Source organism: Trachinotus anak, unplaced genomic scaffold (genome assembly GCF_046630095.1).
Source record: "Trachinotus anak isolate AG129_WGS33_773 ecotype Australia unplaced genomic scaffold, CSIRO_AGI_Tana_v1 ptg000007l, whole genome shotgun sequence".
Classification (NCBI taxonomy): domain Eukaryota; kingdom Metazoa; phylum Chordata; class Actinopteri; order Carangiformes; family Carangidae; genus Trachinotus; species Trachinotus anak.
The window spans coordinates 4,359,372-4,373,473 of record NW_027273858.1 but is presented as its reverse complement, the minus strand read 5'-3'; the positions used below and the strand labels follow the sequence as shown (position 1 = coordinate 4,373,473).

The window sequence follows — 14,102 nt, the reverse complement described above, 5'->3', positions numbered from 1 at the left end:
TTTGTTGGGGTTTTGATTTATCTCTCTCTGAAATTTTTGCAGCCACTTTAATACATAATACAAAAATAATTATTTTGTTTGTGGTTTGCTGTGCTCACAACACTGAAAAACTACATTAAACATTCAAAACTCAGTAATCTTTCCTGAGACTGTGGGTAATTCATAGACCTCATTATTGGCAGTTTTTATTACACCTACTTTCAAAAAAAAAAAAAAAAAAAAAGTTAACCAAAAACTTCTGCAGATTATTCAGAATGACTGGGACACAGTTGCTGGAAAGAGATTTTTTTTTTTTTAATTTCATTCATTTATTTATTTTCAGCATCTGAGACATTTGAACTTGTGCTAATGTCTGGTAACAGTGGAAACTTTATCTCAACATCTGACAAGCACTTTTGTCCTAAAGCGACGTCTGATTTTCCACTGCTTCACATTTTTTTGTGAAGCAGGACAAAGAAAGTGATATAATATAACATTAGATGACAGCATACACTGCCACAGTGGAACAAAACAACTGCAGCTTTTTGTTATTGTTATAGATTATAGATTTACATTTTGAGTTTTTGGGAAGGAGGGAGATATAGAGAAATGAAGAAATAAAAACACTCTCCATCTGGCAAGCACTTCTCTGTTAGAGTGACGTCTGATTTGTGATAAATTCTTGAAATCAAAGTGATATAGATATAACTAGAGGGAGGTGAGATGAGCCAACGATGTGGGAATTACAGGGTGGCATGAACGCAGTTTTCAGGAGGCTCAACCTTTATTTTACTCGTCCATCATTTCAAAATACATTTTTCTGGTAATATCTGAGGAGTTTCCTGGAAAGCACAGCACAGTGCAGTTTTGTCACTAAATATGGCACCAGTAATTAACATGATTAAATTAATTTGACAACATCACATTTCAGAAAGTTTTGTCGACCTGTTGTGCTTTGATTAGAAATAAATCTTTTGAAGTGTACTAATTAAATAGTTCCCCTATAATTCACCTTTTTTCCCAGGAAATTATGTGGAAATTACAGAACTTTAAATCTCTCCCTCAAATCCCCAAATCTGTCTACATATTCAGTGCAACTGATGACATCTCTATTTCCATGATTACAGTCACTCCTGAAGTATAAATGTTATTTATCCATATTTAAATTGTCTCTAAATAGTGAGATGCTTGTGATAGAGCACCATCTCTTGCCTCTCTCTAACGAACAACAGCCCTCTGTATGTTAAATAGTGGTAAAAGCCACTAGATCACAGAGTATATGGCCGTGCTCTGCAGCTGAAGGCCTCCTCTTCCTCTCCCAAGCTTCGTCAGAGCTTTACAGTGTGTCATTGCTGCATTACAGAACACAGGCAGAGTCATCAGCATAAATCGATGTTGCCACTGCCTCCATAAAGTACTGCCATTACGTCGTAAAGCTGATGAGCCCGCAGCAACCAGCATCTGTACGCCTCCGCCTGCTAGGAGCAGCTCCTACCTTGGCTCTTATTAACGGCAATCTCCCATTTTCATAATGCTATTTAAAGCAAAAGAATGAATCCATATCACATCTTGTGTTTTAATGTGGCGCATTTATTCTTCAATTGCAGGGATTTAATATGCCTCAGGAAGGAGGGCTGGCGGATGGGGAGGGCTGGAGCGATGGATGGATGGATGGAGGGTGGGGGAATGAAGGGGAAAGAAGCAGATAAAGAATATTTACAACACCTGGGAGAAATGTGTGTTCGGTAGAAAAATACACAGCTAAACACTGATTCATCCACAGTAGATGCACACAGACGCACAGCGCTGCAGGGCTGATCAGATAACACAAAAGCTTCCGTCAGGCATAGAAGAAAAATGAGGAAAGGCACAAACACACACATGTAGACACACTTATTTGCATTCATAATGGGCAATTGCATACACTCCTTGGGTTTACTTTGCAGTCACCTGTGGCTCTTTCTGTGTATCTCACGGCTGAAAGGCACGGCGGCAGACTCTCAGGATGTTATTAACTCAATAACTCACACCTCTGTCAACACTAACAAGGCTAAAACAAACACATCGCTCTTCATGTTGAGTTTGCGCTTTAACAAAAACGCTTTTTTTTCTCTTCCTTTTATCATTAGGCAGATTAGAGAAAGTGTCCAGGCCACACATTATTTCACTGGCCGGAGGAGAAGCACCTGCAGCAGCCTCAGCTGAGCAAACATACGGACTCTCCCCAACCATCCCTCTTCCTCTGTGTTGTTATCCCTCTGTTTATCTTTCTCCTCCTCTGCTACCTCTCCGTTTCTCTGTCAGGTATATATATCTGAGGGAAAAAAGTTGGAGTGCAGGAAAACAAAATCATCTCTTGACATACAGTAAAAAAAATGCCCTAAGCTGTTTTTCTCTTTTCTATTGTTTCTTCTCCAGCCAGCAATTTTGTCATTTTACAGATATCAGTTAAGTAATTCATCGTGAGGCTGAAGATGGCAAGTGCTCAGTCACGGAGAAGCAGGTGAAGTTATGGCACTAGATAATAATGGTTGCAGTTGTTGACCCACCTCAATAAGCAGCTCCTGCTGAGAAATCTGGCCTCACAGATTATTGTTGATACCAACAGAATGGAAAATAGAAAGAAAAGTTTTACTTTTGAATGAAATATTACCAGATCTTCTGCTCTTCATTTTCAGAATATCTGAGTGTATGAATGTGGGAACTGTCCAGTTTGCTAATTTAAAAACAAACCCAGAGAGAGATCCTTAAAACTGCATGAAATTGAGAAGATATCAAATACATTTCATACACATTCTTACCTGACGGCATTTCATATACATAAGTATGATCGCAGTAGTGTCACTGCCTTTCCACTCCAATGGAAGTTTATGCTTTGGTGCGAAATGTATCAAGAATATTTTGGTGGAAAACAAATGTGTTCAGTATCTTCATATTTGTGACTCACCAAATATGTAAGTTAACAACATAGATGTATTATTATTATTATTTATTAACAGAAAACACGATCTGGTTGGAAGTACTACTGCTGTATAGTATATATAGTTGTAACTTTTGGGAGACGAGGTTCATCGGTTGGAGTGTTACTCTCTGAGTCACTGTTGTTGATTTAGTATTTTACCTTTGTGGACATGTTTATGTGTATTAGATTAATTACTGTGGTGCTGTGTGTCCTATGAGAACTTCATGTAGATCTTTCACTGGTGAATATCTGTTTCCTCCCAACATGAAGCACATAGTAATGAATCAAACCTTTGTGAACCAGTTTCCATGATACTGCACTAACTCATTTATTTAACTCATCTACAATACCTTTTGCTGAATTTCGTTGTCCAATGCTTTTTTCACGGTTTCAAAACTACTAAAAGCTACAAAGGCAAACCACTGTCTTCAGCCTGTATTGGAAGTGTGTGTAGAGCTTCGCACCCACTGTACAGACAATGTTGTACAGAAATGTAGTGGAAGGGTTGAGTATATGCAGATGTTTATCTTTGTGGGAAAACTTATAAGAACTGAGTGTGTTTACATGCATTACTATACACATACATGGCATACATGGTATATTATTCCTGTATACATGATCACAAAAGCATCCAGTTTTCTGATGGTGTGCCTGCAGGCGTGCCTTTATTTCTCACCATCTGAGCCTTTCAGAGTACTCCAGGAAGTGTATCCAGGTTTCAGATAAACTGTTGACATGTTCAAAACATAACCAGGATAGTAGTGTGCATGTAAACGCTGCTATACATTAGGACTAGGATTAAAAATGTGAACAGATCACACAGTATCTCTCTCCTCTGATGAGTGTACTTGAATTCCTCCTCCACTGCTGAGCAGAACCTGGAGAGAACCCAAAGAGGATCTGAGGCTGTCAGATGAGCTAAAAATCTGCTGTACTTTTACCTCCTCCTCCTTTCTCCTCCTATACTTTGCTGAGGAGAAGCAACACCTAGAGCTATAAACACATTTACGAGTGGGTCCCTGTCTTAAATTTTTGCAGTTATCTTTTTTTCTTTTGTCTCTAGTTGTTTTATAACAACTTTTATCAGTCAGAGACATGTTTTTGTTCTTGGGTTTAAAGAACATCTTGCCTTTTTCCACCGTGTTACACCATATGTACTCTCTACATTTTTCACAGAGGGCAAACAGATGTTTCATTTGATCTTTGACCAAACGTCATAAAACTGAGTTTTATTTTCAGCCTATATTCCTTTGAACTGACACTACCCACAGCAGTGTTGGTATCACAATGTTGCAGATGTTCTGGACTCTTTATGGCCCCCCTAACTGTTTTTTTTTTTTTTTTTTTTTTTTTTTTGCGCTTTCAGTCCAGACTCACTGTCCTACCCTTCCCTTCACTTCTTGTAGGGTAAGATATAAACAGCTTCCTTGGGAGCTGGTGAACTCTCTCAGTAGAAATCAATACAAAGTGTAACATGAAAATTCTTTCTGTAGCTGATAATAAATAAATAAATAAATAAATAAATAATAATAATAATAATGACAACAACAATAAACTGTATTTATAGCTGTGTATAAGCTGTATAACCGTAATTATATAGCCAGACAGTTGTGGTGAAGAGGGAGCTCAGTCGGAAGGCAAAGCTCTCGTGGATTGAAGAGTGATTTAAAAGATGAGGTGGAGTTTGTAACCCTGGATTCCAGGAGCCCTTCAAAGGATCTGTCACCTTTATGTAATTACGGATAAATAACTTGGGGTGCAGCGCCTCAGGGTTTTATAAGTTATCAACAAAATCTTAAAAACTATTCTAAAAGCAACAGGAAGCCAGTGTGAGGAAGCCAGGTGAGATGTGCTCATGAGTTAAAATCCCAGCTGCAGAGTTTTGTGATGAGCTGGAGGCGAGAGAGGATTTGGGGCAGCTGTTTCTGACTGTTTCTGTTACTTTCTTAAACCGACAATCCCAAACTCACAATTACTACATGCTGTGATTGGTCAGCTGTGCAAAGGTGAGAAATAATTTCTGCCACTTTGCGACACTCTGACTGCCTTCCAGGAGAGACTGTGTACCAATGTGGACCATTAACCGAATATTCAAACAGTGATGGGTCTCCCCCACTCTTGTAACTCCATGCTCTTCTTTGTCTCTCTCTTTCTCTCTTCCTCAATATTTGCTGTCTCCATGTCTTCCTTCTTTTTTTTTTACCTGCACCTGGAAAATCCTTTCATCTGGCCGACTGCATCCAGCTTTGCACCTATCCCCCTTTTCTTTTTCCATTTTTCCTCCCACACTGAAACTTTAGCTCACTTTCTCTCACACCTCCTCCATCCTTGTCTCCCGTCTTTCTTCCTTGTTCTTTCCATCTCCCCTGCCTCCCCTCCTTCCTCTCTCTCCCTCCATCTGACTCCGTCCATCATGGAGTTTAGTGCCAGTTTCAGGTTCAGCTGACCAAGCAGGCGCGCCCATTATGTCCTGAACACTCAGCCTGTGTGTGTGTGTGTGTGTGTGTGTGTAAAGTTGTAAGTGAGAGTTGATACAGTGGCATATGTGATGTGATGAGATGTGGCTTCCAGGCTGAAGGAATACACAGATACTCTCCTCCCTTTTGAATTCAAAAGAAGAATTTTGAAAAGAAAAAACTAGAAAGAAAATCCTGACTTTTTCCTTCGCTCCTGTCTACTTACTGCAGCCACTAGATGTCGCCTAGCGAAAAAACGTAACCATGAGTCTGCAAAATCTAATATGAGTCTGCTCGGACGACCTATGGTTTGTTACAGGACAGTCTCTGCTGGTCAGTTAGCTTCCAGCCTGTAGGCTGCTGCTTGATAAATCACAATGTCTCACTTTCTTTTTGTAACTACTGTGACTGTCGAGTAATTAGTTATGTGTTTACGTTGTTTGATGCACAGTAAGTAAACTTTTTTGTCAGTCCAACATGGCTGCCTGGTCTGACCTTCTCTGATCTTTAGGACCTGTTTGGAGAGTGATATATGAAGCATCACATACTGATGATCACAGATGTTCAAAATGGGTCAGAGTGCTTCAGCTTGAAGTTGATTCAAGTCATTGCATTAACATATCAACTATTGTTTGTTATAAAATTCACCTGTTATGTAATAATTATATCGTCTTGTTATGACGTTATTCTAGTGATTTGGAAAGAGAGTGCAGCAGGCAGATAAAGAGAGACAGGGAGGAGGGAGCGGAAAAAGAAATGTAAAAGGAGTTAATGAAATATGACAGACTGAAGTGAAAAACAATTAATATGACTCATGGTGAACTTTGCATTAAAACAATTATGTTTTTATTGTGGGGGCGGTGAAAGAAGAAGAGTGAAAGACAGTGAGGGTTGACTCAGCTCAGGAACAAGCCTGGCAGTCAGAGAGAGACTAATATTGTAAAATGCTCTGTATTGTATCTTTATACTCACACTGAAGTCTTGTGAGCTGAAAGGTTTTGTCCTTTATGCTGAATTGCGTTGCACCAGGATTCGCCCATTAAACTCCCAAACAAGTTTGCTCTGAGCGCAATAATGAAGCGTTTTTAGGTCAGGTTCCCTCAAAACACAGAAGACCAAGTCAACAGTGCACCAAAGAACAGTCTGCTGTTAATTTAGTCTGTCAGACTTTATTTTTACTTGTCATAGGACTCGCTGTCTCTCTAATGAACAGAAAAATACTGGTGTCTGATAAAAACTAGACACCTCCCAAGAAGTAACAGGATAAAGGAAAATCATTCTCCTGTGAAGACGACTTTCTGTAAGGAGCTTTAAAGTTATAACAATAAGGTTGGTGTCGAGCAGGGCTCGGCCTCGGGACAATTTTCTTTCTAATCTAGAGCATAATCAAAGGCTAATTTAAGAAATTGATTAAAATAAAAATGAAACTGGAATTTACTTTGTGACTGTTCACATACTGTTCTTCTGCTCACCTGTACCTGTACACTCACACCATACACTTCATATCCTACTTTCATGGAGTTCTCATGGACTGAGAACCTACGAAGAGAGAATAAAGCTTAAAACAACAAGAGCAGGTCGTCTAAATTATACAATTTAACACGATGACCAGAGCACATGCTTCAGCAGTCTCTCCCTGACTGTTTTCGTAGTGTTACACTGGTTTCTACGCACAAAGTGACAGAAATAGTTGTGTGAAGAATGAACAAGAGCTTGCTTGTGCTTGCTTTCACACCTCCTAACACCTACCAGCTGTCCAGATGCTTCATTAAGAGGTATGAAGAATGTCTGTCTCAGAAAATAATGCCACCAAAAATGGATTTTCGGCTGTTATTCAATCCCGGAAACGCCTTGTTTGAAGCTTTAACTAAGTCTGTTTGGGTTGTTGTAGGTGGTGGTTCAGAGGTGAGGTACCAGGCTACAGTGTGGTACCCAGCACCCATATTCTTTCTCATTAGGCCACTTTCCCAGCGTACAGTCTTTTCTTCCCGGCCCTTTTAATGATGAGTGTGTTTCTCTGTTCTCCTCTTTTCTCCTTGATCGATATCTCCAGCCCTCCTCCTCTGCAGTCCATCAATACTGAATTTGAAAGAAAAAAAAACATTTTCAGGAATGATGATGGCCTTTGGAGCATTGTTATGTTGGTTCATGTGCACATGTGTCTAGGTGTGCATGTGTATAAGTGTATGTGTGTGCAGCCAGGTGCATATTTGTGAGTATATTTTCCCCTGTGGATGCAACTACATATCCTTGGCAGGCCGAAAACACATTCATCTTTCCACCACTAATAGTAAAGGGAGAAGTGGAGAGGACGGAGAAAGTGTGTGTGTCTGGGGGAGGAGGGGGTGAATGACAGATATACTCCACCTCCCGAATTAAGAAGAGGGAATAAAAAAGTTTGTCTTTCATGAGGCATTAGAGAGATGATTAATTTGTCGTCACAGAGAGAGAGGGATGGAGGGATGGAGGAAGGGAGAGGAGAAGAGACGCAGACAGGGAGAGGTTGTGAAGTGGCCTCTCTGTCCTCCATTGCAGTAATAGGATTGTTCGCTCACCGATGTGCTGATTAAAATGGAAATTCAACGCAACTGTCGACTCTCTCTCACACACACACACACACACACACACACACACACACAAACACACACACAATGTGCTTAATATGCAGGTGTGTGGAGACGAGGATGTGACCTGTCGTCCCACACTGAGGACTGGAAGAGGAAATGACACAGACAAGAAATAAACAAGTGGAGAGAAATGATGAAGGAGAGAGGGAAGAGGACAGAGAGAGAGAGAGAGAGAGAGAGAGGCAGAAAAACAGTACACCAAACAGAGTATGGTAGAAATTCAGAGAGAGGGAAGAGGAAAGCTTAGTGGGAAGAATTATTTTTGGCATAAAGGGATCCAGGAGTAAAAGTCCCTTTCATTGTCTGCATAGACACCGTTAATCCTCTAATATGCTTTCTTTTAATTACTCGTTGGTGTGCGCTTGATGGATACATCTTATAACCTGGGTTCTAAGATGTGTGCACTGTCAGATTGTAACGTAACAGATTCACTAGACGCAGTTAAGTAGATTGAACAGTTGCAGTGTAGACGAATGAGAGGTGAGGTTAGCAACTGACTTTAGGCAAACAAAAACAACAAAAGGTAGTGAGGGGAAACTGGTTAATGTTGGGGTTGATTCTGCTTTTCCTGCCATCCTATCAGTGTAGAGCATTGTGAGCATGTTAACATCATTACTGTAAATAAAGATGGCCGTAGCCTCCGTAATGTCACCCATAGGTTTCTGAAGAGAGATCAGAAGCTCAGAGGAGGCTGCTTCACTGTCGCCACCTTGCCAGCCCCTGACTCTGCCGAACTCCAGGCTAATCCAAAAGTGGGCAAAGAGGTGGGGCGTGTGTGGAGTCAAGAGCATGGCAAACAAATGTTCATCCACCTGTCACTCAAAGCGGCCACACCCTCAATTGTGCAGAACTTTAAGCCTTGATCAAATTTAAACAGAGGAGTTACATTATAATTCACCTCTGTACAGTTGTCATTTAGACTTTGTTGCCTCTGCGTCTTGGTGAAAAGCACATGTATTATAATCCGCAGGTGACCGGTAACTGGAGCACATCCAGGCTTGGTAAAATAAGTCCTCACATTGAATTTCCCAATAGGGATCAATAATGTATTTTTTTTATTTTTAATCTTTTTCACATTTAGACAACAGAAGAGGCTTTTCATTTAATTCCAAAACAAACAAGGTGGCTGTTCCAAAAATATTCATATGAGGGTTTTCTGATCTGATCTCTCTGTGGTTAAATTTACCATCAAGGTCAGATTAGTTGTTTGAACAAACAGCAGATGATGGGGATCTTGTTTATGTGTTTGTTTTTGAATTTTGATGAGGACAGTCTTGCATTGGATCAGCGTGAAGATCTCTTACTTCAGTGAAAATGATGCACAAATTTGTTAGAAAAATTATTTGATAAAAAGTCAAAACTTTCATGTTTAAAAAAAAATACAACATGTCAATATGATCTTAATTATACAGGGCAACGTGAGGTTTGTCTTTCTAGAAAAAAATGTATTGATAACACATTATTTTAATTCATCATTACACAACATTTCTTTTTTTGTGTAAAGGCTTACTTTTTATGTTTGGCTGGATTATTGACATTATGACCAATTAGATATTCTTTGACTTCTGGTGGAGATTTTAGGCTGATTGATTGTTGCTTTCTTCAGTTTAATTATGTCAGATTTATTTTTTCTGCAATGAGAGTAAGTAAAAGCCAATAAGAGATTTCCAATATCAGTAATTTGATTAATTTGGTTTATTGTTAAGCCCTAGGAAACAATATTTTCCAACCAGCATCTCCTCCCATTTCGCAACTCTATAGAGAACAAGCCAGAATGTATGAGATGAGGAGAGAGGCAATAAAGACGAGAGATACAGACAGACACAATATACAGACGGAAGAAGAGCGATATAAAGAGAAGATGGAGAGCGGCAGTTAGCAGGAAGGCAGATGGTGCGTGTGAATGTGTGCGGCAGCAGAATCTATAGACAGATTAACGCTCTAATAGATGAAAATTGTAAATAATTTGCTGTACTGGTGCATCCAGGCTCTCGCAGCGAACAGCTGATTCAACATGACACTCGATCTCAGTCGCACTCTGGGAGCCTTCAAACACCAGTGAGCCATTCGCTTGACAAGCAGCCGACCAACACAGGGTGCAGCTCCAAGCCACCGACTCCCAGCGGTGCAGCTCAGAGCCTGTGTGTGTGTGTGTGTGTGTGTGTGTGTGTGTGTTAAAAAGAATATCATTCCTCATTTCCTCTCCTGATTCCCGCCCTGTCATCCTCTCCCTCCCTCCCTCGCCTCTGTCTCGTCATCTCTCTTCCTCCTGCCCTCCACCTTCCTCTTTTGTTCTCCTCCCCCTCTCATCTCTGTAGCTTTGCACATTCTTCATCGTTTCATCCCTTCGACTGTGTCCTCCTGCTCCTCTCCTCACTCCTCTTCTCTTCCATGTTTCCCCTCCCCACTCTTTGATTCGTCTCCTCTCATCTACTTGCATCTCCTTGTTTCCTCTCCGTTGCTCCCATCCTTCCCTTTTCTCCTTCTCTCCTTTCTTCTGCCCATTTTTTCTTCTCCTTTCCTTTCCTCCAGAAACAAGGTGTTTCTGTCCATCCCTATTCCCTTGTTTCCTCCTCCCCTCTTCTCCATTCCACTCATCTCTCCTTCTCTCCTTATCTTATCTCCCTTCCTCCCACTTATTTTCTCTCCTGTTCCCTCATCTCCTCTCTCCTCCTTCACTCTTTTTGTCTCTTCACGTCCTTGCTTCTCATTTTATCCTCTTCTCTGCCCATTCCCCCTCCTCTCATTTTTCCTCTCCTTCACCCTTCCCTCCTTGCTTCCTCTCCTTCCAGTCTCCGTTCTACTCCTCTTCTTCTCGTCTCCTCTTTTTGACTCCTCTTCTCACATAAACCGTTCTGTTTGACAGCGTCTTCATACATTTTGAATGTATAAGTAGAGTTGTCAGGATAATGCTGGAGGCTGTCGCAGAGACAACAAAGTGTCCGCTCTGCAGAGCCTTTTGTGTACTTGTTTACCACTTGTAGATGACAACAAACTGTTTATGAGACAGCAGGCACAGCGTTTTATGGAGATTAGAGAAGAAAGAGGAGGAGGAGGGGGAGGAGGAGAGAAGGGACGAGGCTCAGCGTATCTTCTGTTGGATCTCTCTGATTGTAGAGATAAAGATACCACTTTGTGCTGGAAAATCTCCTCTCACTCTCAAAGCTTTTCTTTTTTCTTAGAAATACCTCAAACATGTCCACCTGCTCCCTCCCTCCCTCTCCTCCCCCCGTCTCCCTCTCCTCATCGTCCCATGAGCAGAATCCAAATGGAAATGGCAATCTGCACTTTTTTGCTTGTTTTAGTCACTGAAGGAAAACAGCTCCTCAAATGCCACAACAAGGGAAGCACACAGCAACACATGCCCACTCAGTAGTTGTCTCACTCTAGAGGTCAGAGGTCATGAGTGCTGTGCAGTGGTTCTCAGTTGGCGAGTTGACAGATTTGCAGCTTTAACTCTCAGTTCATCTCCATAAAATAAGGTTTATACTTTTATAGGCTGCTACTTGTAAATCTGCTGTCCCTGTCAGCATTGATGAACTGTGTTTTATTTGTAAATAAAGGAGCAGCTGTCAGCTTCTGGAAAGAAAAAGTGAATGACAAAAATCCTCTATCTCTCTGCAAGGTCTTTCATGCAGGATGATAAGCTACCAGCTACCAGTATGTTGAAACTCTTCTGAACTGCTCTGTTACTCCTCACCGCTGAGGTATAAAAGGTTTATGTTACATTAACATGAACATTTCAAAATTTGTCTCATTTTAAAACAAGCTGACTGAGAGTGACTGAGTTTTCTTTCCACCAGTGAAAAAACTTTGTGCACTGTGCACCTGCTGCAGCAAACACTCAGCCTATTATGTGTAAGTGTCCTCATCTTCATCCCACTTCAGGTAACAACAAGTGCAGGTTTTCACATGCACCAAACCGTGGACCTGATGTGACACAGACCTGTGGCAGACAGCTGGAGCCAGTCCAAGTTAGACCGGGGGATAATTAGACATGATTCAAAATACATTTAACCCAAACACACACTGATAGAGAGAAGACCTCAGCACCGACAGCAGGTTCAAAAGAGCAGGAATCCATGTTTTACAAATCAATGTTAAGTCCCTTTGTTAAACATTGTGATTATGGGATGACACACAATCTGATCAGAGCTGATAGTGAGTCCATCTGAACCCACTTGACACTTGGGACCTGTCTCAGGTACTGGGGCGTGGGCTCATAATAATTAGAAGGGTTGTAGTGGCAGCTTCTTGCTGTGAACATGCAGGTAAAATGTGTAACACATAGCATTATGTTAAAGTCTCATGCTGAAATCAAGCATCAGCATTTAAATTCATTTTTTCCCTCTCAAAGCAAAAACAATGTTAGAAATGTTTGCTAATTTATTAAAGCAGAAAAACTGAAATATCACATTGACATGAGTATTCAGACACTTTGATATGAAACTTTAAATTTAGCTCAGGTTCCTCCCATTTCTCTTGATCATCTTTGAAATGTGTCTACACCTTGGCTGGAGTCCACCTGTGGGAAATTCATTTGACTGGACATGATGTGGAAAGACGCACAGCATGGTGGTGGCAACAACATGATGCTGTGGGGGTGTTTTTCAGGGACAGGGAGACTGGTCAGGTTTGATCAAAGTACAGAGATATCCTTAATGAAACAAGCAAACAGCCAAGACGACACAGGAGCGGCTTAGGGACAACTCTGTCTTTGTCCTTGAGTGTCCCAGCCAGAGCCCTCACTTGAACTCAACCAAACATCTCCAGAGAGCCTTGAAAATGTCTGCCCACATCCAACCTGACAGAGCCTGAGAGGATCTGCAGAGAATGGCAGAAAATCCCCAAATCCAGATGTGCAAAGCTTGTTGCATCAGACCCAAGAAGGCTCAAGACTGTAATCGTGCAAAAAGTGTTTCAACCAAGTAGTGTGTAAAGTGTCTGAAAAATTATGTCAATGTGATATTTCAGTTTTTCCTTCTTAATACATTTGGAAGAAAAAAAAATTCAGTTTTCACTTTGTCATTAATGGGTTGATCAATGAGAGGGAAAAAAAATAGCATTAGGCTGTAACATAACAAAACGTGAAAAAAAGCGAAGGGGTCTGAAAACTTTCCGAATGCTCTGTATATATAAATACATAATACACTTAGATTCAGAAATAAAATGACAAATGTGGTTTTTACACACACACACACGCGCGCACACACACACTATCTGTCTCGCTCCCTGATCAGCACCATTTCCTCTCAATCCAGCAGACTCCCTGTGGAGCACGGCGACAGATACCGACAGACAGAGAGAGAGGAGGAAATGGAAAAAAGGGTTTTGGATGGAGAGAGGATTGGACACGACAATTTTCTGCCCTGCAGGGGTGGACATGCATGGCCAGTCTAATCGGCTAAGGAGGGCACGACAGGGGGGCTCTCTCCACACCTCAGGGGTCAGAGAGCAATGTGGTGTTTGTGCATGTGTGTGATCCCACGTGTGTGTCTGTGTGTGTGTGTTGAGATTTGTTCAACAAGGAGGCCAATAGGGGTTGCTGCATGTTCAAAGCCCTGCAATCCAGCATTGAGCCCTTTGTGTCAGTTTAAAGCCACTTAAAATGCCACCAGTGACGATGAGCAGGAGAGAGAGAGAGAGAGAGCGCAAGGAAGAGTGATCACTGGTTACCTGAAATAACCTTCAGATGTTGCTTTCCTCTGGGAAATAATTTCACTAATTTTACACAAATTTACTTTCACATATTTTTACCTAAAAACATTGTCTTAATAAATGAGAAACTTAAGTTCTGCCCTCACTTAATAACTTTATCACTTAGAAAAGTAGAAAGCTAAAGTAGATTCGCATTCAGTGGTAGATTCAGATTTGATAAAACTGTACAAAGACCCAACAAACATATCAGTTTACACATCACTTCTTTGCTCTGAACAGAGAAGAATTAAGAGTGGAACAGCCAGACAATCAGCGTAACAAAGATCCTGCTGCATACTGAGATCAAGCCCGAGGCTTTGTTATTGATATGAACAGAGATAAGAGATTCGCCTGATATCTACGTTCTAGCAGCTGCATTTT

General features: G+C 41.0%; 1 protein-coding gene across 2 annotated transcripts in view; it reads left to right on the top strand.

Annotated features, from left to right (window-relative positions):
* atrnl1a (attractin-like 1a) overlaps positions 1-14,102 on the top strand; it is a 249,853-nt gene that overhangs the window by 212,374 nt on the left and 23,377 nt on the right. The window contains exon 29 of one of the 2 annotated variants that reach the window (XM_071479995.1): positions 13,286-13,723. The exons of the other annotated variant lie outside the window; for it this stretch is intronic. Coding sequence (XP_071336096.1) covers positions 13,286-13,432 — 147 coding nt within the window. The 3' untranslated portion in view covers positions 13,433-13,723. Of the gene's footprint in view, positions 1-13,285; positions 13,724-14,102 lie in introns of those variants that run through there. 2 annotated transcript variants of the gene reach the window in all.